Genomic DNA, 23267 nt, shown 5'->3' with positions numbered 1-23267 from the left:
CGCAAAGCACCGTTTTCAAAATGCTGCGTTTTCCTTGAGCGAAAACGGCGCCTCAGTGTGGACAGGAGCAAAGAGTGAGACTCAGTACCACCCAGTGGTCATTCAACAGAACCCAGCTGTAAAGCACTTCTGCAGCAGTTCACAGATGTGCGTCCACTCTCTGTGTAGGTGATGTAACCTGAGCACGAGTCAGTGGAAGGTGTGATTTGTGAGTATGGTGTCTTTCTGAGATCAGCAGTGGTGTTAAAAACAACGACTGCTTCATCAGAAACCGTCTCTGCAGTTTAACTGCTGTGAAAAGCTATGATCCATCTCAAACACAGCGACCCAGAAGTGTTTCCTGGTTCCTGAGACGTTTGGCTGATCATTAAGACAAATGTGGGTCAATTTGGGAAAAATAGATTAAAATGAATAAAAATGGGCGATGCTTTAAAACAGGTCAGATGCTGGTTTGTTCTATAAAGAATGTGCTTCAGGTATTTACAGACACATGATCCAGTAACACTGATAAAGAGAGGAGTGTGATAAAGAGGCCTGACTCCCTTTCCAAGGATAAATCAGTTAGTAACTGCCAGACAGGGAAAAAGAAACAATATAAAGAACTTTAAGGAATTCATACCAGCTACCTGTGCCTCTTGTTAAAAATATTAAGAGCTGACAGGGCTCAGTGTGTCGCCTATGAAGCAGATTTAATGGCATAAATGTCACAAGGCTATAAATAAGTGACCAGGATCAGCGTCTCCTGGAACTGCTCCAACAGGGAGCATCTGCAGAGTTTCTCACTGCAGCTCTGACAGCAGACTTGAAGGTATTTGCACGCCATGCCCCACTTCATCATTTCATACTTTGAGGCTGCGCTGTCCCAGCAAATCCAGCGTTTGATCCAGAAACCATCAGCTGCTGACGACGCCTCTGCTTCCAAAAGCAACATGTCGTCCTCGTCTTCCTCAGCTTCGTTTCCAGTTAAAAATAAACAGCCTCACACAGTCATGGATCAGAAGCACACTCTGCTCTGGTGTCAGACAGACTGTTTATGAAGCTGAGATTTAGATTAGTCGCTGGCAAACAAGTCACCCATCATCTAACTAACAAAGTCAAAGAGAAGGTGTGAGAGCCGCCGTCTCTGATAACAGAAGCTACTGTAGAGGAGACGAGTCTGTCAGTGCTGCTTATGTTTCCACTCGCTGTCACTGCGAGCCGACTAAACGTATCGCATGCAGAGAGTGAAGAGCTGAGCTTATTTTAAAGTAGCTGCAGGACTAACGTCACTCTCGTTTCCTCCCGACTCGAGCTCATACCCAAAGATGTGCAGCGCAGCAGTGTTTTCCTGCTTTGTGCTTCCTCTCAGACTCAAACTATCGACCAGCATAGAAACGAAACATTAAATGTGTATCGTGTGTTTTCAACACCATTAAAGGCATTTACAGCACAGACACTGTGCATTTAAACACTTCCTGTTAACAGGTGGTGATGTCACAACATCAGAGTCAACATCCACATATTTTGTCCACATTCAACACCAGAGATGGGCAGTAACGCGTTACTGTAATCCGATTACTTTTTTCAGGTAACAAGTAAAGTAAGGGATTACTATTGCAAAAACGGTAATTAGATCACCGTTACTTTCCCGTAGGAACGCTGCGTTACTGCGTTACTAAAACCGTGATTATTTGCGAGAATGTCTCATGACAGTGACGTAAGCGAGTGCGACGTTCGTGACAACAGCTGTGTGCAGATCAACAATGGATCATATATCGAGTGCAGAGAGAGTATGAGCGTGCAGCGTTTAAAGCGTGGAAGTACTGACCTTACTTTGAGTTTGATTCCATAAAAAGTGACAAAAACATTAGTGTCCGTTGTGCGTGGGAAGAAAACTTCTTTTTACAGCGAAAAAACCCCTAAACTTCCAAACAAGCACCGAGTAGCTACGACGTAATGGGAAACTCACAGAGAAACTCGCGGATTCTTCCACTGACCGCTGCACACCTGCACCAGGGTAAACCTCCGCCTACCCCACTCCTGCTTTACAGGTGAAAATAGAGCAACAGCACCGCTAGTCTTTGACTTTATTTATTTTCTGCTGTGTTTTACTTGCATCTATTTGAAAGACTGAGTGTAAACACACACAAAAAATATTTTATTTTATGAGCTGGAATGTGCAGAAAATAGGTTTAAAGGTTAAACTAATTTCTTCCAGTCAGAGAATGTTGCAGATAATTAAATTTTTGCTTGATGCATAAAGTTAAAAGATTAAAACTAATAAAACAAGTTTTAAAAAGAGACTTTTCCATTTGATTACATTTTGTATGATGATTATGTAGAAAAAGTAGAATTGGGCTGAAAGATCTATCACTTTATCACCTATTCAGGTTGTAAATCGTGTTTTTAAAAAGTAACTAAGTAACTAATTACTTTTGAAAATAAGTAATCAGTAAAGTATCTGGATTACTTTTTTGGGGAAGTAATCAGTAATTAGTTACTGATTACTTTTTTCAAGTAACTTGACCAACACTGTTCAACACACATGTTAGCCTTTAAGCTAGCTTTGCAAACGAGACAGAAACAAAGAACGTGTGTGTGTGTGTGTGTGTGTGTGTGTGTGTGTGTGTGTGTGTGCGTTAGAGAGCAAGCCAAGTGAAATCAGTGTTACTCTGCTCTCTTTAAAAAGTTAAAACATCTCATCTTACAGCAGCACTAATGCGATCACACAGCCTGAAAGCGCTGAGTGCAATAGCTGCTGCAGTGTCTGCATGGCAGGGTTCTTAAACTAAGTGAATCAGGCAGCAGCTCCAGAGCTGTGCAGTTTCCAGTCCTTTGAGCACCGCTCGGCTCCTCCTGCAGGTGGCGCTCACTGATAGCAGAGGTAGCTGATGATGAGTTTAGGGACCTCCAGCTGGCCTATGACATTTAGAGCCCTGGTGCCGAGCTTCCTCCTCACCGCCAACCTGCTGAGCTGCTGCAGACTCAGGGGAGAGGCTGAACACGGGGAAAACATGTCAAATCTCTGTTCATAACACATGCAAATGATAACATGACATTTTTCACAAGAACAAAATGACGTGTCAGCCTCTAGAACACTGATTCACTGTCAGAGTAAAGCTGGAGACGTGAAAGAGCGCTGAGATCTGTGCATCAGAATATTATGTTACAGGTGTCGTCTTTCTGGCGCCTTGTGAAAGTGATCCTCTCGTGCCTCCTGCTGGTGCTGCACACTCATCAAACTTACTGTCATAAGACTGTAGGCAGGCTGCAGAGGGAGAGCCCGGCGTGGTGTAGTCCACGGGTCTCCTCTCGTGCTGATCTCGAGCGTAGATGTTGGCTCCAAACTCCACCAGCATCTCGATCGTCTCCACCCGCATGCTTTTAGCAGCGTGGTGCAGCGGAGTCTCGTGCAGCCTGGCGGCGTTCACTTTAGCGCCTACGCAGAACAGAAACATGAAGGAAGACGTCGCCATGGCTATTTAACACACATCGTTGCACCGCGGCGGTTCGTGCTGCGCCTCAACACAAAGCTCAGTTTCTCAGGGGGGCAAACATTACTGACGGTGGTGCTTTTTGCTCTTTCTGCAGCACGCAACTCTGCTCCTTAGACAGCGAGCTGCAGGTCTACAGTTAGCACGCTGACTGTAAGGTAGCTGACATTGTGTTTGATTCATGCTACTGTGCAGACCCTCACCTGCATTGAGCAGCTCTCTAACACAGGCCGTGTGCTCGTTAGCACAGGCCACGTGCAGCGGGGTGCCGTAGTAAAGGTCATACGCCTCGAGACAAGCTCCCATGGAGATCAGCAGCTTCACACACTCAGAGTTTCCTGAAATACAAACATATAAAATTAACTTTTATTTTCCAAAAACACAGAAGCACAACGCGTGACACTCTCACCTCCCATGCAGGCCTCGTGCAGGGGGGAGGCTGTGCGGGAGGTGAGGGCAGGGTTCGCCTTGGCTCCGTACTGCAGCAAAAGCCTCACACACTCCAAACTCCCAGCTGAACAGGCATCACACAGCGGGGTGCTCCCGTCCACATTCCTTGCATCCACCTGACAGCGTCATGGGGAACAGAGTGTTTCTACCTGTTCGATCTACAGTTTGACAGACTGTGGATCACATTTCTGTGTCTGTGACTCACCTGAGCTCCAGCCTCGAGCAGCAGCTGCACACACCTGGCCTGTCCGTGGAGGCACGCCTCGTGCAGCGCTGTGATGGAATCCACGGCCACCATGTTGACCGAGGCTCCGCCCTGAATGAGCTCCTCCAGTTGGGAGGCCTGGCCGAGCGACGCTGCCTTGTGCACCTCTGTTCGCTCCGCCCAGCAGCCTGCAGAGGAGCACATCCAATAAGAGCTGAAGCCTCATCACATTTGCACCGTCTCATTTATAGCAGCTGTTCTGAGGTTTCTCAGTCTGCATGTTACCTGTGAACACCTGTACACCCGCAGACCCGGGGCTGAACGCAGAGGCGATGGAAAAAGACAAACCTGAGTGTCCTTAGGAATCTTGAAGGACTGTTTACATAAACATCAACATGCTGTCATTTAAAAACCTCCCACTCATTCACCTCCACAGCTTCCAAAATACTTTGTGAAAGATTTCAACAGTTTCTACAGGAAACATATCAGATTTGAGGTACTGATCCCTACTGGGAGTGTCTTCCTATCCATCGTTCCCAGCTGCTGTAAACCAGTGTGAGCCTGTGTCTTTGTCCGTGTTAAATGAAGCGGACGTGTAGGTCCAATAAGGAAGCTCGCATCCGTCTGCTCCCAGGTGTTGCCGGCTAAATCTAAACTTCACATCACTTCCACTTTCCCACGCTCGCAAGCTGTTTGTGACATCACTATTCTAGTCCAATCATCTTTCTCTTGGCCTTCTTCGGGCCAATCAGCATTCACGCCGTGTACTTTAGCTCTCACCGCGCATCTTTGGGAACCCGTTTTTCTGATGCTTGTAGCTGACATGTAGATCACAGTATCCTGTTATGAAGGCTCGAGCTTTGTGGCCATTAAGGGACCTGCTCCACAGTGGTTTAAGTCTTACTTCATGAATAGGAGCTTCTCAGTCCAGATAGATTCTTCCTCAGCTGCAGCACCTCTTACTTGTGGAGTTCCTCAAGGATCCATCCTAGGGCCACTCTTATTTTCCTTATATATGTTGGCTTTAGGGTCTAGTTTTATTTTAAATATAATATCTCTTTCCACTGCTTTGCTGATGACATTCATAAAAAAAGAAAAAACAAGTCTTGGACGCAGCGTTTTCAGTGGGAGAAACGTTTCATCACTCATCCAAGTGACGCTGGATCCCAAAAGGTTGAACAGAATCAGCTTTTTGGGATTTACTTACCTGGATGACTGAGCATGACATGCATGAAGACAGCTCTGTGAAACTGTTATCTGACTGTCTTCCTGATATAAAAGTCTGGATGGACTCAAACTTCCTCCACCTTAACAACAGCAAAATGGAGGTTATGGTATTTAGATCAGATCTTTCCAAAACCATTCTTGAGCGCTTTGTTGTTCACTCCTCTGTCAGGTATCCTGGCATATTCTTTGACAGCTCCTTTAAATTCACAAAGCAAATAAGCTTTATAAGCTTTATTCAGCTATGACTTCTTGCTAAGGTGAAGCTTTATTTTCTTCCTAAGGATTTTGACAGATTGAGCCATGTTTTTATATCAACTCTCCCAGATTACTGCAGTTCCCTCTATGTTGGTGTCCTGGTGTATTTTGGTGTATTTGCTCTATAAATAAAGTGGACATATATCAACATATATGGAATCAGTACTTTTCAAGCGTTACTACCACTCGGTGACCAATGCGTGATGGTCAGTGTGTGTAATTCTAAGAGCCGCATTAACCTTTTCCTGTGTTTACTTAGCTTGCATCCACACCTGGGGCCAAGTCCAACCGCCCATTAAAGGGGGCCTGTGTGGTGACAGAATGGTACAGTGATTAGAACGGTCATCACACTCCAAAAGGCCAGGCTTGAGTTTCCTGGCACCCTTTGTACCAGGTTTATTTGCTCTTTGTGGGGGTGCATGGACTTCCTCCCACAATCCATAATCAATCCATTTCACATACACACATACTGTGTGCCAGTGGCCTTCTGTCAGTACGAGCTGCCTAGTCGAATCTAAAAGTGGACATAAATTAAAACATGCCAAAGGATGTTCATCTCAGACCGCGCTGTCATAAAGCTTCTTGCATCTTTGCATAGTTCATTTAACATCACATCCTCTACAGCGACAAAGTCAAATGACTCGATGCGTGCTTAATCCTCCAGGTAAGGAAAAGGTTGATTCTGTTCATCTGGACGTAGCGAGAAACGTTTCGTCATCATGCAGTGACGTCTTCAGTCCCAGCTGACTGCAGGTGTCCCCAACCTTATAAACGGGGCATTTACACGATGACTCAAACCGGCACCGCTGACCTACAATGTGCTAATTGTCAAGACTGACCACTGATCAGCGATCAATGGTCTTTGATCAGTGGTTGTGATCGAGTTTATGGTTCACGGCTCAGTGCGTGAGTTCAATAAGGAAGATCGTTTTCATTTTTTACCGCGTGCCACTGCTCGGTGTGTGCGCGTGCAGCAGCGAAGGTGTCTCTCACGCCATCGTCACGTTTTCCAGGTGAATAAATTCTGTGTAATAACATGACAGCTGTCGTTACCTGCTAGCTACAGAACAAGGACTACGGCTGCCAGTCCCGCCGAGCTGACGTCAAACATGTTGACGTCTCGTCGTTGTCTGCGCTCTGCTCTCGTACTCACCGATGTCGCCAAAGAAATAGGGCCGAGACTTCTCCGTGTCCATCCTCCGACTACTTCCCCGCAGAACGAGCTGGGCTCACATGAAACGCGGTTACGGCTGTTTGTAAACAGTCGCGTCCTCGCGCTCTACGTGCGGCAGGAGTCACGTGACAAAACCCGACCTCCGCTGGCATGTTGGACTTTGTAGTTTTTACCCCAAATGAAACCGTTTCACGCGTGGAGAGTGCAACTAATATTTATTCTAACTCAGGTTAAATAATATCCCTGCGGGGTGTAAACAGCCTGTGCTGAACAAAACGCCTGGTCACGATCAAAGCTGCAATCTGGTGTATTTAACCCACAGCAGCTCGTGTTGGATCCACAGAGGAGCTGCCCTGCAGGTCAGGAAGATTTCCCACTCACAATAATTTCTGTTGAGAGCTGCTGCAGATTTTCTGTGAACAGGCTTTGATCAGCTGCTCTGAGGTTTCACTGAAGTCAACAGTTTTATTTGACACGCTTGCTCGGCTGATTTCCATTCCCCACACTGACACTGTTTATGCTGTTCTCACACCAGATGGTATAAAGTTGGCATGAATTCAGTGAATTAATCTAAGTGTCATCAGCTACCCTTGATGTAATCTAATTCTGATCACGAGCACCTCTGTGCACCAGTCACACACTGTTCTTCACTCTAAATCCATCACAGTGCACAAAACAACTGTAGCATCTCCTGGTGACCAACGCCCAAACAGCACAGCCATTCATCGACCGCCTCAGGGGCATCTTTACACAGCCTGGGGTCTTGCCTGGTGTGACAGACCCCAGCCTCAGAGCTTGTTCCTGTGCTGCCATGATCAGCGCCTCTGTGCTGTCTTCAGTCGAGCTGTATCCAGCCACTGGTAGGACTTCTGGATGTCAGCCACTTCCTCTATCTGGAGATGCAGGGGCCTGTCCTTCCATGATGGTTCCTCCTCTTCCTCAGGTTTCTGGTGCTTGAGGTATTCACTGAGCATGCAGTTGGTTACAGGCATCTTCCTGATGTATCTGTGGATGTTCGTTGTCTCATCCTGGACTGTGGTGCTGACGCTCACCAGTCCCCGGCCTCCTTCCTTCTGCTTAGCACACAGCCAGTCAGGGTTCTGGACGTGACCCTCCATGCGTGGTCAGGAGCTTCCTCGTCTTGAGGTCACTGACGTCTATCTCCTCCTTTGGCCAGCTTATTATCCCAGCAGGGTAAAATAACTTGACCTGAGTCACTGATGTGCTCTTGGAGTAACTTTGGTAGTCTGGCCAGTGTCGCGTAATGTGGAGTGGAGAGAGCTGACAGACCCCGGCCATCACAGCTGAGCCGATAAAGGAAATTGTCTTATGTGTTATAAATGTGTTGAAACAGAGCTTTATATAGATTATACTTGTTCTCATTCAGCAATGAACTGGTTTAATTTGACATACAGTGTTGAACTGACTCCACACAGAGATGTCCATCCTGGTTACATGTGTTTCATCTGAATGGCAAACATTTTTCAGGGGACATTTTAAACCTTGTCTACTAAATGTTCATGTGTAAGTCTGTAGGGATATGGGACGATCACAGTACTGGAGGTAGCTGTTGATGCGGTGGGATATATTCAGCTGGCTCAGGACCTCTGATGCTCTGGTACCCAGCATCCTCCTCACAGCAATCCTGCAAAGCTGCTGCAGGCTCAAAGGATTACCTGTCAACAACAAATGTTTTAACAAGACGATCAGGCCTCAAAAGCAAAAAAAGAGCAAGAACAACACAGAACCTTACTTTCATAAAACCTGAGGCAGGTGTACGAGGGAGATGCAGGTGTCGTGTAGTCTATAGGCTTTCTTCCCAGGTTGTCGCTGGCGTACACATTGGCCCCAAACTCCACCAGCAGCTCAATCATTTCCACCATACCGACGCGAGCTGCGTGATGCAACGCTATCTCATGGAACTTCACTGAATTCACATTAGCACCTGCATGATTCACAATCATGTAAAGGTCTTAGTCCAAAGACATGCACAGGTTAGTGTGAGTGAACAGCTGTCTGTCTCAGCCCTGTGATCCACAATGAACCCCGCCCCTCGCCCTCTGACAGCTTTGATTGGCTGCAGCACTCTCTGTAGGAAATTGGCTATCACCAACTGAACTTTCAAAATAAAACAACCATACATTGCACCTTTAACACACCTGCAGTTAGCAGCTCCTTGACACAATTCAGATGTTCTTTAGCACATGCTATGTGAAGGGGAGGCCCAAAGTGGACGTCAAATGCCTCCAGCTTGGCACCGCTGGCTATCAGCAGTCTCACAACTTGGGGGTTACCTGAGAGGAATGTGAAGCGTTGTTCATAGGGAGACATGTGATAGCATGACAGCGTTGTTCCTGCTGAAGGTTTACCTTGTATGCAGGCCTCGTGGAGCGGTGAGGCAGTGAGAGCTGTGAGGGACGGGTTCACCTTGGCTCCATAGTCCAACAACAGCTCGACACAGTCCAGGCTGCCAGCAGCACAAGCATTACAAAGAGGCGTGCTACCGTGGATGGTGCGTACGTCCACCTGGAACAAACAGAAGAACTTGAGGTAATCTACAAAATTGTAGGGCCACGTTAAGACCTGAACAACATTTATTGTTTGTGAGGCTGTCACAGAGGGATTCTGCACCAGAGAGCATCACTTTGTACCCGCTGTGTTAAGGTGCGCGACTCCCAGACTCTGCACCGGCTTGTAGATGAAGCTGTGCCTCACCTGGGCTCCTGCCTCCAGCAGCAGACGAGCACAGCTTGGATGAGCCTGGATGCAGGCTTCGTGTAGAGGAGTGATGTTATCCACAGTCACCATGTTGACAGACGCTCCGTTTTCTATCAGCTGCTTCAACTGCAAAGTCCTGCCGTGGGATGCTGCTTCGTGCAGAGCAGTGCGGTCTGCCCAGAAGCCTCACACACACACACACACACACACACACATTAACAGCTGCCATCAACCAGTTCCCTTATGTGTAAACCCAGTAAACATGGCAGCAGTACTGGGTGGAATAAGTCTATTCTGTCAATATCCATCAGTGTCCATTACTAATATATGAACAAGGGCCCTCATTCATCATGTTTAGTACATACGTCCATTAGTCTTGTAAACGTCGCATTCTCTCTTCAGTTACAGAGGAACTCCGAGCATGTTATCTAGCTGTAAGCCAGTTAGCTACCAAATGACTTGGTCTGTGTAGCTGAACTTTCTCGACACTGACGGGACTCTGTTATTCTCCGCCTACATTTCCCGGTTAAACCCCGCTTTTGGCAGCAAACACACGGTCTTATAATCAGACGTCAGCCGTGAGCTGAGGTGTAAACCGTTAACTGCTGACGATGCTTCATGCTTACCGATGTCGCACAGAAACGAGCGGCGGGCTGCTGTCACCTCCATGATTACAGGTTACCACACACGGTGCTCTACAGAGTCGAACGGAAAGCCAGCGCGGCATTGTGGGAATTGTAGTAGCGATCTGAAGACGAACTGAGGATTCTGCAGAGCTCATGAAGCGAACGCGGAAGTGTCGAAATCCATTTCCTAGTTTGGTCACCTGGAACAATCTTTCTTCTTAAAGCGAGTCAGTAATCAGACTACCTACCTTTAAGGTTGTGGTGGGGCGTGGTCTGCGGTGGCGTGCAGGGCGGGCGGACGCACCTGCACGGCATCCGTAATCACGCCCGCCAGGTTAAAACACGGGGGCTCAGGTGTGTGTTGTGGTGAGATGTAAATAAAAGATGGCTCTGAATGATACTCCGTGGTCCCGCCGTGCCTTATTCTCGCCACAAAGGTATGAAAGGTTCGTTTACAGTGAAACAAACGAGGTGTGACGATTCGAGGCTACAGTGGTGCTCGGACAGCTTCAGCTTTCCTTCTGCTCACCACGTTTGTCCCACAGATGACTTCATAAGAAAACAGACTTGCTGTGCGTCCAAGAAGCTCGTGTTTCAGTTTCTTCAGCTTGGCACGAATCAGCATGTGTTTGTGCGTTAGATCCATGAAATGTGTTTTACCTGATGACCCAGTATTACAAGTTTCAGCTTTCATCCATTATGGTGCACTACCAAATGTTGTCAGGGTAAGGATGTGTAGAAGCAGACATTACAAAGCCGGCTGCATACTTGAAACTACTAAAATAAATAAATCTCACACAGCTTTGGATTTTGACAAAGTTTTTCTTTTTTTACTTTGCAGTACAGAAATCATTTGAGCCCCAAGATAGTTTTTTTCTTCCTTTTTTAACAACAGTTGTTCAAAACCAGATATCACAAGGCTCCCATCAGTTCAATACTGCTGCAGTACACATTTGGTCCTTCTTAAGCAATTACACGTGTCATCAATCTGCTGTTAATGCTCGGGTCTTTGATTATTTGGGGTAATACGGGAACTAATACATTTTTCTCAGATGCATTATAGTAACTCAAAGTGTTGAAACCGGTTCAGGAGGTTTATGTTGAGCTACAGTCGTGCCGGTGACATCACTTACTGTATGCTGTCGCACAATCAGGGGATCGAACAAAGAAAAGAGACCTAGCCCATACACCACTAAAGCACTTTTACAAAACCGGACCATATGATGTGGATGCTGAGGTGCTGCCTCGCACGGCGCTCTGCTGTTACCGGCCTGAAAGTGCAGGAACTGCCACATCCTGTGAGGAACACTCAGCTCAACACACCACAACTGAATACAGACACACGATGCCAAGCCACAACTCACAGAACGTGACACGAAAAGAATACCTGCATATACAAAATATCAGCCGAGTATATAGTGTACATCTTTTCCAGATACTATTGATTATGAATCGTTTCATTTGGCATCTTTGGACTACGCATCGTCTTAGCATGATGAATTAGAAAAATGTAGGGTATTAACTGTCTATTAGATATAACCAGTATTTAGTGCAACACCCACCAGAATGATGTGAAGAAGCATAGCGCTCTCCCTGAACCCTATCCAACAAAACTATACCGCCTCTCTATGCATCATCAACTTCTTCAGTGGGCAAACTGTGTACTCGAGTAATCAGTCAGCCCACTGGTCTTTACTTTTTTGTGTAAGTTTTCTATTTTTTATAAGATTTCCGTTGTCTTTGATTATCAGAGTGTTGCAGGACTGGCTGCCTCTACGAGTCATCGTCACCAAAGGTGTCTTTCTTCTTGCGCTCCATCTCAGCAAAGTCAAACTCTGAGCCTGTCATCCTCTTGTAGATGTCCTTGATGTCATCACAGGTGGTCTCAAAGTGAGTCGTTGCATCGTAGGACCGAGAGATGAAGATCTAGAGGGAAACAAAAGTCCAAGTGTGCCTTAATGTCACAGAGCAAACATCGTGAAATAACCAAAACAATCATCCGTACAAAGTAGAAGCAACAACAGAGCAAAGTCTCCAAGAACTAAAAGAAAGTCCAATCAAAGCGCCCGAGATGTTCAACTGTAACTGTTCACCAGGTGGCAGTAAGAGCAGAACTACGTACACTACAAATCATTAGTTACAAAAGTATCCTTTTACTTCTGTGGTCACAGAGGAGCGTTCAATGGCTTTGTGAACCTTTGTGGGCGGAGCTGATCGAGCACATTTTGTGTAAAAACCCAGCATTAAAGCAAAGAAACTGCAGTGCACACAGATATGTGTCAGAACTTTGCAGTCATGTCCAGGACATTTAATAACAATATCTGCTGACTGGTTTTTAGCTTTAGATTTACAAGCTAAAGCTAACGACAGAAGGAGAACATGCAGTTGTTGAAGATGTGCACTCTGACGAATCAGCTCAACTGCACAGAGATTAAACCAAGTCTGCCTTTATCATGTGATAAATACGGCCTGTAAGACAGCACGTGTGTTAGTCACTAAATCCATCTATAAGACACCAACGCTGTGTGCTTCATTAGCTACATCGCTGACTTTAGCCATGTTAAATATGCCATATTTGCCTGACAGAAACAGACTTCAGCCCAGGCTGGATCTGACTTCAGTGCTGCTAATTCTATAAAACTAAAAGACCATTTTCTTTAATACTTCTAGTCAGGTTTAACTGTGACATCAGCTCCCACTGTGTTAGCACTGAGAGGTTAAAACATTCACACAAAAAAACATCTCCACAAGTTCAGAGATTGATAACTTGATGGGAAATACAGATGAAGATGAGGGATACGGACATATGCATGAAAAATCCTGAAATGACATGTTTTTCCTCTGTGGGTATTTGGCAACAGCAGCAATACTGGGAGGTCGGAGGTCAAGTGAAACTGAAGAAAACACCAGCACATAGAAAAATGGTGTGAAAGCACACAAAACACTGGAAAAAGGAAACAAACTCAACAGAAGTGTTTCTGGCAGGTCACCGTGTCACGTTGAAGAGGCCACTGTCAAGAACACAAACTGTGTAACAGTATGAACAATATTTCATCTTCATACCTGACTTTCAGTCCCAATGTCAGTGGGTGCATACTGGTCGCTAATGCTGACAAACTTCTGCTCGATGGGCTCCAGTAAGTCCAGGGCTGGCTTGATCTCCTTCTCTGGCTCGCCCGTCTCCACTGTGGTGCTAACGATGGCGATGTATTTACCCTGCGCAGCCACATTGTGTGCAAAGGAGATCATACAAACATAGATGTCTGCAAAAGAAAAACTCAAGTTAGTGTCAATGTTGTCATTTAGTGCCAGTGCTCAACGTTTTGATGTTGGACGTTTTAAACCCTGCATCAGATCTGAGCCTTAACTAAAACCTGACGTGCATCTCGAGAACGCTGACTGCTCACCGTGTTTCCTGTTGACCTGATTCTGCGGGATGATGATCTGGCACGAGTTTACGTCGCCAGTGTTGGCTATAGGATGACTCATGATGCAGATGGCTCTGATCACCTGACCCACTTTGGTGACACGATCCATAATGTAGCTGGGGTCGCAGATCAGCTGCTTGCACCTTGCAATCTGTGATTTGCAAACATGTTCAAAAAGTTAAAGTAGTGAACAACACCAAAGGGACACTGCAGGGACATTAAAATGGTAAAACGTCATTACATAGTTCAACTGGCCACCAATCACTGTCACTGCGATTTCTCCATCAGAGCAAAACGTGGTAAATGGTCTGTATTTCACCCCACAGCCACCCTGGGGCGCACTGACAGAGGCGAGGCTGCTGGACACTGGCGCCCCCGGGCCCTCTGACCACCACCAGTAGGCAACGGGTGAAGTGTCTTGCCCAAGGACACAACGACCGAGACTGTCTGACCCGGGGCTCGAACCGGCAACCTTCCGATTACAAGACGAACTGCCAGCTGTTGAGCCACGATCGCCCTGAGACATCACAGTCTTTGCAGATGCTGGTTCTAATACAGCGCTTTTCTACTCTTAAGGACAGGTGAAGATAATAAAAGGAGGAACCAGTCTGGCAGTGCCTTCAGCACTACTGGGACCGGCGTTACTCACCTCCCCCTCAGACTTGACTCCCACCACCTTCCCATTCTCCATCACAATCTCTTCTATTGGCTTGTTCAGCATGTACGTCCCACCGTAGATGGCGCTAAGCCTGGAAATTGAGTCACAATTCAAGAGTCAAAACCACACCCGACCTCAAAATGTAACAAAGTCCAGTTAAAGAAAACGTCCTCAAACAAAAAGTCCAACATGTGGATTATTAGTCATCACAATATATTCTGAAGCAGCTTACAAATGGTAAATGGCCTGTATTTGTAAAGCGCTTTACTAGTCCCTAAGGACCTCAAAGCACTTTACACATCCAGTCATCCACCCATTCACACACTGGAAGTATGTGACCGGGCTGTGTGCATACAATAACTGCTGCAAAGAGAAAGGCTGCGTATATTACAATGACCTCACCGTAAAGATGAGAAAGGTTAGAGTAAAAACAAGTGCTCTGTTTAAATCTAGGACTGGTGAACTAGGATCTAATGGTTTGCCAAACTACAAGATTGAAAACGTAGTGCCACCTGCTGTGCCAACTAGGGTTGCCACGATTACGTCGACTATTAAAATCGTCGACGACTGATTTAATAGTCGACGCGTCGTTTGAAGCTTTGTAAGATCACAAAAGACACAGGAATAAGTAGTAGAATTTAAGAGTGTAATAACGGACTGAAACAGAAGATGGCAGCACTGCATGTACAAGGATGCCAGCTGCGTTAAACCCCGAAGAAGAAGCAGCTGTGTCCCAGAATTCATAGCGCAGCCCAGCTCAGTTTCCAGCAATGGCGGCAGCTAGTTAGTTTTAATATTACTCTTATTATTCTTTCTGGGTCACAAAATAAACGTTTAACATATTTTCAGGCGAGAATGTAGCTGTGTAAACCTCAAATATCTGCTCAGTTCATCAAGACACCACATATTTTCAAAAGCGCTCCGACGTTTTCGGAGACGTCTGTTAGCCACTAGCTCGATAGCTAGCCGGGGGCTAGGCTAACTAGAGCCGTGAGAACACCGGACTCCCGGCTAATCGTTTTCAAACCCACCGCCGTCTTTCACTACTCAGGTTAAACATGATATATAAGTCACTTAGATAACTTAAAAATGATATTGTTTGGCTTTTTTTCAGTATTTTATTTGTTCCTGAGTAAATCGGTTTGGCTGAGATTAAAGTTATAGTTTTTACACAGCTGAATAAACATCAAGCAGACAGCTGATTATCAGAAGTGTGAGATGCTGGAGAATTTACTCCGGTGTCCTGTTATATTTTAGATAGCAAGGAGTTTATTAAACTTCACTAAAACAATCTGCAAATTTCATTAAAATTTAATAAACTATCATCTTGTCTTTATTTTTAGTTAGCACATACCTTAAACGCTTAAAGCTGTAAGCTAATGATAGTTATATAAGAGCAGATGCTGCTGGTGCAATAAGCTGTACGTTTTACGTCCAATGGATGATGATCTGATTAGTCGACTAATCGCAGAAATAATCGGTGACTAGTCGACTATCAAAATAATCGTTTGTGGCAGCCCTAGTGCCAACCTATACTGTAGCTTATTAAATTTTCAGAACTCACTGTAGGAAGGTAAATGAAACCAAAACCTAAAAACAGTGTGACAACTTTGTTCGGGTAGATAGGGGACAATCAGACTACGAAGCAGAACATCCAACCCTAAACCACAGTTAACATCTTCACGATGATTATTTTTGGTACAAACAAAATATTCATCACACGTGTCCAACGATGGAAAGAGTCCCCTACCTGGCAAAGCCTTGTGGCAGTTCTCCCAGGCCGTACAGCGGGTACAGATATGGGCTCTTGCCATATCGGGCCAGAGACTCACTGTAAAGCTTTATCCTGTTGACTGCTTCCATGCAGGGTTGATCCAGGTAACTAAGGGCAGAACAATAAGAACAATCTAAATGCTACAAGCTGCAGCGTTTCACAGCAGAGGCCATCATAGTCATGTCCAATTACAGACACTGTTAAGACAAAAGAAGGCTACTAACTCATCTGTACGGTAGAGGGCAAGGGAGTGGCCGGTGAAGTCCATGACTTCCTGGCCCAGGTCAAACTTCTTGTATATTTCCCTCATCGTCGTCTTCTTTGGGTCGACACCCTCCATAGTCTTGGGGTCATTCTCATCAAAGTTGGCAACAAAGACCAGGAACTTTCTGAAGCGCCGCTTCTCAAACAGCCCCATCAGACCTTTGAGTGAGAGCGAGTTTAGAAAAGGAGGAGATCCATAACTAGAGCAACAAAACAACCTTCCACTAAACTGTTCAGTATCTAACTAGACTCACTGGATGCCAGGGCCTCCGTCTCCGTAGAGGGAACTTTATGGATTTTGGGCTTCTTGTACACAAAACTGCCTTCAACCACTTTGAAATCCAGGTAGCGAGTCACCTGTGTGATCAGCAGCATGCGGACCAGCTGACCTGCAACAAAGGAAACGTTCATCATCATCACTTCTAAGGATCCTTTTAATCGTTGCCCATTATTATATTATATTATATCGTTTCTTGTCTACCAAAGATCAGGGAAACTATACCGTTGGCCATGAGGAATTTAGGGACAAGGTCCACGTTCCAATCCCGGCCTTTTCCCATTGACTCAGGAGGGCTTCCGGGAAGGTTGAAGCGCTTGTAGAGCTGTAGTGAGACACATAACATCTGACCCACAGGCAACAGCTTCCACTTTCACAGAGGCATCTTAATTTCCTACTTTCACAAAATGAAATATGCTAATTCTATCATCACCACCTCTGCTGGGTAGAAGAGGAACGTGTGGTGTTTAAGAACAAAATGCATCTATGTTAAAAGAAGCCATTACCAGCCTTAAAATACAAACGTTCATCCTAACTCCACATCACTGTGGTGAACAACCAACTCAGAGATGTAAGAGGTCAACTTACGTCTTCAAGAGGCGTGATGGAGGCGCTATCACCTCCGTAGTAGGAGTTGCGATCCATGTGCAGAACCTTTTTCCCATTCACTGACATAATGCCTGATAAAATACATTCCTGTTGGGAGAGGCAAGTACAGAAGTTAGACTCAAGTCAACCACAGAGCTCTTCAGAGTGCTTTCCTCACACACGAGTTATAGGATATAATAATAATAATGACAAAAACACTAATAATAAAAATGATTTACTCAACAGGAATAGCTGTATTTACCAGGGTCAGCTCAACTGCATGCAGTGAAACATCACTTCATTGGTGGTTCAGAACTCGATTACTGCAGTGCAGCACGTGCTGTTATGTTTATACACATGCAGAAACGCTAAGATCTACACAGTTACACCAACAAATCTGTTTTTTAAAACTGCAGCCAATTCAGGAAGTGAACTTTTGTCAGACAACAATAGATTTACGCCTTCATCCTGACGGTAACACATACCACGCAAGTGTAACCTCCCTGATTCTGCAGCTAACCTTGTGCATGTCAGTTTTGCCTCCCATCACTTCCTGTCGGTCTCGATACTTTTAGCAACAGTCTGTAAAGTGTGAAGTGACTCAGTAGGTCAGGTCGTCTACATCACACTCGTACGGTTAAACTGCAGCTTTTTTTATTTTAAACAAAAGCAGTGTTTCTGTTCTGTTAATTCACTGCGTGATTCGGTCATTTGCACTTTACAATGTCCACATGTTACTGTTTCCATGACTTTCAATTTGCCACAAGACCCACTTTGACCGAACAGTATAGCACGCATGTCTGACATGTCTGTGCAGAGCTGAGAGGATGAGTGCTGCTTCCACTGGGCTTCAGAGGGTTGGACATGATAAGAATCGCCACAGTGGAATTCCCACCCAAACTCAATAAGATTAGAGCTGAGGACTTGTAGAAGTTAGCCACCAGTGTGAGCATCATGTGACTGTGGATTTTACTCTAAAGCAAGTTGTTCTACTGAATGAAAGGCTCAGGAGAATGTTTCTTACATAACAACCAAACTAAGGCAGCACTGACTGATGCCACCTAACGCTTACTGTCAACTTGCACCTGTGCCAGTACACACAATACTACAGCTTACTGGTAAACCACCTTTCCCATCAAAATATCCACTGCACAAAAACTAGCTGTTAAAAAAAAAAACAGTTAAAAATACAAATAAACTGAATATAAAAACTACAATCTAAGAAAAAGAAAAAATGGAAACAATGTTGCGCTTTAATTTAAAAAAAAAGATACAAAAACTGGATAAACAAAATGAAAATTTAACACATGCAAAACTATAAACGCCCTGCTACTAGCTCACTCACTCATCTCTGCATCATTTCTGCAACACTGTCCACGTTTGTCCAAAGAAAGTTTCATTTGCTCCAGTGAACTGGATCGTGACGACTGCTCAAAGCCTCACGCAGACACACCAAATAAATTAAATAAAATATGTGGGCCAGAGTTGCTGTAATGTGGCACAGCCACTCCTCTGAGGAGACGTGACTGAAGCCAACCTGCTGCTGCCTATAAAAACCGCGACTTTGAGAGAGGCCCGGAGGACTGTCAGCGGCAGGATTCATGCTGACAGAGGGGAAATCGTGCCAGTTCACCGTACTGTCAGGCAAAACATTACACCAACACAAAACAACACAAGCAGTGACAAAGTCCCAGCTCAATATTTAACACACGAAACCCACAAATATGAGAAGGGAAGGGATAGTCGGGGACAACAAAGACTCCATCTGGATGGCTTTCTCAAACATCATAGTCACATGTCTCAAATATAACCTGACTTTTAATTTACTAATAATGTAAAGAAGTTAACTGAAGATCTACAAATGTACAAAGTTGGTGTCAGTTGTGGATATAAGACTGATTTCTGTGCTTTTCTTCATGTCATGTGACCGTTAATGAGCCTGCCAGCTGGATAAAACAAGACAGTTTGAAGATTTGTTTCAGGCATTTTTACTATCAGAATTTAAAACCAATCTGATCACCTACAAATGCAGATTAAGACAAAAATAAAGCTATACTCTATAGTAATAAACTGCACTGCAGCACAGCCATGGGCAGATTAAAGGTCTACATGCAAACATGTGACGGGCTTATAAAATGAGAAAGGAAAGTGCCACATCCACAGGATCTCTCCTTTATGACACATTTTACAGCAGCACATGCAGAGTGTAACGCCTTTGGTTTTTACATCGGACTTTTAGCAGAGCCTTGACTCTGGATTATATTTAAGGCTTTTCATTTACCCATCAAGTCATCTCTGCTTTAAGTTTGTTTAGCCACAAACTAACTGGTGCCTTTCAGTAAGTCCCTTTGTTGCTTCCTTTTTTGTTGAGTCAGTTTCCTGGTTTTGTATTCAGTAATTTTGTCTCGCCTGCAGCGGTGTACTCCTCGCAGAAGAGAATCCCTCCTCTTTTTCTAGCCTGAATTTCATCTTCTTCTTGAGGGTCATAGCCCGAACATCTTGTATCAATTCCATAACTCATTAAGATTATCAGCAGTGCTTCAAACTCTCTTATTTTAACTTCTACGCTACTTTTCATAAGTGGAGTCTTGTGTTCCATCATGCCTCTGCACTAAAGTTACCTGCAGTCATTATTGTGACCGAGTACTTTTACTGCACTTTAAGTATCAATCTTTCAAAGTAAAGCACTTCTGCAAACACTGCAGATTCCTCCTACACATCAACTCAGATAGTTAATAGTGGGTTATTTAAAATGGAGAAATGCTTTACCTGACAATGGGAATAAAAACATTTTGCTGACCTCAAATTACAGAAACAAAAGTCTAGATAGTGACTATAGAAACGACTGACTTAGAGCAGTCACAGCTGGTTTATTTAACGTGTTCTTTGGTGTGTGGGGAGACGCTGACATGCCTCAAGTTTAAAATGGTCTTCATTTTGCAGCAGATGACTTTTAAGCTGGTGGAATAATTTCGTAGTACTGCTACCTTTAGCAGCAACAGTTTTACGGCATGTTTTGACCGCACTGTGTTCTGCATCCTCCTCGTGAAATCCAAACGGCAGCGAGTCTCATTCCCTTGCTCGTCTGAAGCTCCCGCCATATTTTTCCCTATCTGGTGGTATATAAACACAGAGTGCAGTAGGCCACAGGGGGTTAATATTGCCATGCCAATTTATACTTGACATTTACATCGAGTATACTCGATATGTCGCCCAGCCCTAGTTTAACTGCTGGTTTTGTCCTCTGGGCTCTGCACTGGTCACGTAACTGAAAAGGATGAATAGTGTCATTGAGTTTGTAACACACTTCCTTCCAGTATGAGGTTACTGTGCAGTTAATGGGATTTCCCATCTCTTCTTCAGCTCCCACCTGAAATGTTTCTACACCTGAGATGTGTCAGCATCTTTGCTACCAAGTCACTTGTATTCGTTCTTTTTCAGTTATTCACTCATTGGGAAGAAAAAGACATAAAAACACGCACACATTTTAGCCTCAGGTAACACGTGGTTTGCTTTGTGAGGAGGAGATGCCTGAGCCCCACCCACTGAGCCAGAGAGCAGCCAGGGACAGCTCGAGTGAATCGAAGGAAAAACATGCCTAACTTTTTATGCCCATCTGTTCAAATCTGCATATTCACTGTAAACTAATTGTTTCTTTTATCTTGTGCTTTTTGCTTTTACTGTTCGTGGTTGTCGTTGTTCTATGTGTTTTACTCCATTGTTAAGTGTCCTTGGGTGCTTTTAAATAACATTTATTATCATTATTATGCCTCAGTCTTTTCAACAAAACGCCTTTTAGTCATCCGTAGTCTAGATTCTCCATCCTTTATCACCATGATGATAACACTCTTATGTTTAAACTATCAGGACTGCTGGTTTGATGAAGGGTTTTAATGTCAAACTATAAACTGTAAGAAAACCCACAAATTGAGCATCAATTCATCCATTGATAGAAACACTGTCACTGGCTTAATTGGGCCAATCAACTTGTAGAGCTGTCACAACAATCTCTATACTTCTCAATAACTAAATGCTGTCCTACTCACATCTCCTGGCTGGAGTCTAAAAGCTTCTTACTCCAACTACCAGCATCATAATGAGAACCGGGCCACACTTAGAGTTTGGCATCTTGTGCCAAGCCACTCCTCTAATGTGTCGTCAGTAGTGGACAGATGGGGAACCCCGTCCCCCTGCCCCCCGCATAATAAACCTCCCAAAATCCAAGAAGGCCTGCCTAACAATTTCCATTTAAGACCTAGAGCACAGAGTGCACTTCACAGTGACAGCTGTTACCGTGCACTTACAAACGTTTTAAGACTAATTGTTGCCATGTACAACACAGCTATCCCTTTCTAGTTAAGCATCTGCCCCAGAGACAGGAAACAAAGTCAGATGAAGTTTCCTGGAGGCGGGGCTTGCACAGATTCCTGCATAACCTGCTCAGTTAGTAAACATAGCAACACCTTTGTCTGTGTTGTAGCAGAAAAGGAGAAGGGGAAGGTGGCAGAATACAGAAGTGAAGTCATTTATTTGCAGACTGAACTACTTCCGTGTGAAACTACACTATGCCACCTCAGTCTTTAAGTCTGCAGTGGTTCTGAGTGGTTGGCCACCAGCTCTAACTAAACTGGCTGGCAGACTTCTGGCAGTGTACTTTCAGTTCCTCAGCCTTGCTGGAACCACACCCAGTATCAGTCCTCAAAGTTAACCCGCTGTGCGCCTGCTCTGCTGCCCAGCATGAAGTCCTGGGCTGAAGCAACTCGATGCTTGCTGTCAAAACACGTCACTGTACAGCGACTCAACAAGGTGGTGACGACAATGGTACAAGCAGCAAGTTGGCTTGTGATTAAGCCCCAAACTAACCACTGGTTTATCGACATGTTTAAACAACAAAGTCAGGAAGTCTGTCCGAGGGAGTCGTTTTATTTAAAAGTACGACCAGCAAAGAGAGTCCGTTGAAACAAAGCCTACACATCCCCAATCCCACACACTCCACTCGGTACGTTAGTTGTTGGGGGGCGGCGGGTGTAAAAGCGAACTGAAAGTCGGACAGGATATATAACTTCAACCTGCTGGTGAAGTTTGCGACTGCAGTTACATTAACGTGTCCCAATGCGCCTCTATGCCAAATAGCTTCTCGTTTTATTAAACACGAGAATCTGCTGAGATTTCTTCATAGTGCTGTTCAGTTTGTAGTGTAGTTGTACTGCCGCACAGAACAGCGCTGAAAGGACACTTCAACGAGCTCAACATAGCTACAGCCGTAGAACTGCTTCCAGCAGGCGAGCGGCGGTGGGGACAGTTCCGACCCCAAGAATACATTCGATGACACCGCTACAACAGGACTGTACTCCGTCGTTAGCAGGCTAATAAAATAGCTTAATGTAGGTCAGCTAACGTTAACAGACTACTCATCCGTAGTCTAATCTTATCTTGACTGAGAAAAGCTGCCTTAATTGGCGCTCAGTTTCTGCATATCCAGACAATGAACTGCGCTAATTAAACTCAAGCGGTACTACAATACCTATTAAGGATACAAAACAGTTTGAGCGTTTCAACTTATCTCGAGCGAGTTAACAGTTGCTATCGTTAATCTTTTTCAGACACTGAAAGCAGCTGCCGATAGCACAGAGCTAGTAGTTGGGGTTAGCGTCTTCATTTAGTTTCCATTGCTTAACACGTAAACGCTCACGCTCGGTTAGCGGCTAAGCTAGCTACTTAGCATTAACCCTGCTGATTAGGCCCCGTCTTCTCCAGCGTTAACCGCGATGTTAACAGGTTGCAAATCACGCCCACGCGTTGTATGTTTTTCTCGCTCACCGTAAGCCCGGTGCCCAGAACGATAACGTCGTATTCTTCATCCATTTTTTCCAAAAGTCTTTGCTCTTCCGCTCCGGAATATGAGGAAAGAAGAAAATGGAGATCTGCGGGGCTACAAGTGAGAAGGGGCTGCGGCTCAGCGTCAGGCGCCTTCGGGGCGGGGCTTCTCAGCCTGTCAGTCACTGCAGGAAGAGGCGTGAAGAAGCGTCGTACCGGGTACCTGTGTGGGCCAATGGTGTGGACGCACTGCTTCACAAAGCACAGTGTTGCACCTGTGCATTACAGCCGAATCAGGTAGGGTGACCAGAACCCGACAGAGTAGCTACGGGC

The 23267-nt window shown here is 45.1% G+C and overlaps 3 protein-coding genes across 5 annotated transcripts; all 3 read right to left on the bottom strand.

Moving 5' to 3' along the window:
* Positions 1–2419: 2419 nt before the first annotated feature.
* LOC102790233 (ankyrin repeat and SOCS box protein 13) lies at positions 2420–6884 on the bottom strand. The gene is made up of 6 exons (XM_087830516.1): positions 6764–6884; positions 4129–4316; positions 3883–4039; positions 3677–3811; positions 3227–3418; positions 2420–2976 (listed from the first exon to the last, which is right to left on the bottom strand). The coding sequence occupies exons 1-6, from the start codon at positions 6804–6806 to the stop codon at positions 2849–2851; spliced, it is 843 nt and encodes a 280-aa protein (XP_087686642.1). The 5' UTR covers positions 6807–6884; the 3' UTR covers positions 2420–2848.
* A 1292-nt stretch (positions 6885–8176) lies between these two features.
* Positions 8177–10206, bottom strand: asb13a.1 (ankyrin repeat and SOCS box containing 13a, tandem duplicate 1). 3 transcript variants are annotated; one of them, XM_006806516.3, is made up of 6 exons: positions 10129–10206; positions 9500–9687; positions 9154–9310; positions 8944–9078; positions 8538–8729; positions 8177–8460 (listed from the first exon to the last, which is right to left on the bottom strand). In XM_006806516.3, exons 1-6 carry the CDS (start codon positions 10169–10171, stop codon positions 8303–8305), a joined length of 873 nt encoding a protein of 290 aa, XP_006806579.1. In that variant the 5' UTR covers positions 10172–10206; the 3' UTR covers positions 8177–8302. The 3 variants fall into 3 exon arrangements, with proteins under 3 accessions (XP_006806579.1, XP_006806580.1, XP_035770573.1); XM_006806517.3 differs by having other exon boundaries at positions 8944–9066; XM_035914680.2 differs by lacking the exon at positions 8944–9078.
* Positions 10207–10930: 724 nt separating this feature from the next.
* Positions 10931–23109, bottom strand: gdi2 (GDP dissociation inhibitor 2). Its single transcript, XM_087830570.1, has 10 exons — positions 22938–23109; positions 17118–17225; positions 16755–16854; positions 16507–16641; positions 16213–16411; positions 15965–16096; positions 14206–14305; positions 13536–13707; positions 13192–13391; positions 10931–12054 (listed from the first exon to the last, which is right to left on the bottom strand). The coding sequence occupies exons 1-10, from the start codon at positions 22980–22982 to the stop codon at positions 11902–11904; spliced, it is 1344 nt and encodes a 447-aa protein (XP_087686696.1). The 5' UTR covers positions 22983–23109; the 3' UTR covers positions 10931–11901.
* Positions 23110–23267: the final 158 nt, after the last annotated feature.

The sequence above is a fragment of the Neolamprologus brichardi genome, chromosome 17 (assembly GCF_056152115.1).
Source record: "Neolamprologus brichardi isolate AB-2024 chromosome 17, ASM5615211v1, whole genome shotgun sequence".
Lineage (NCBI taxonomy): Eukaryota > Metazoa > Chordata > Actinopteri > Cichliformes > Cichlidae > Neolamprologus > Neolamprologus brichardi.
Note: the sequence above shows the minus strand (reverse complement) of the source record. Positions and strands in the feature narration are given on the sequence as shown.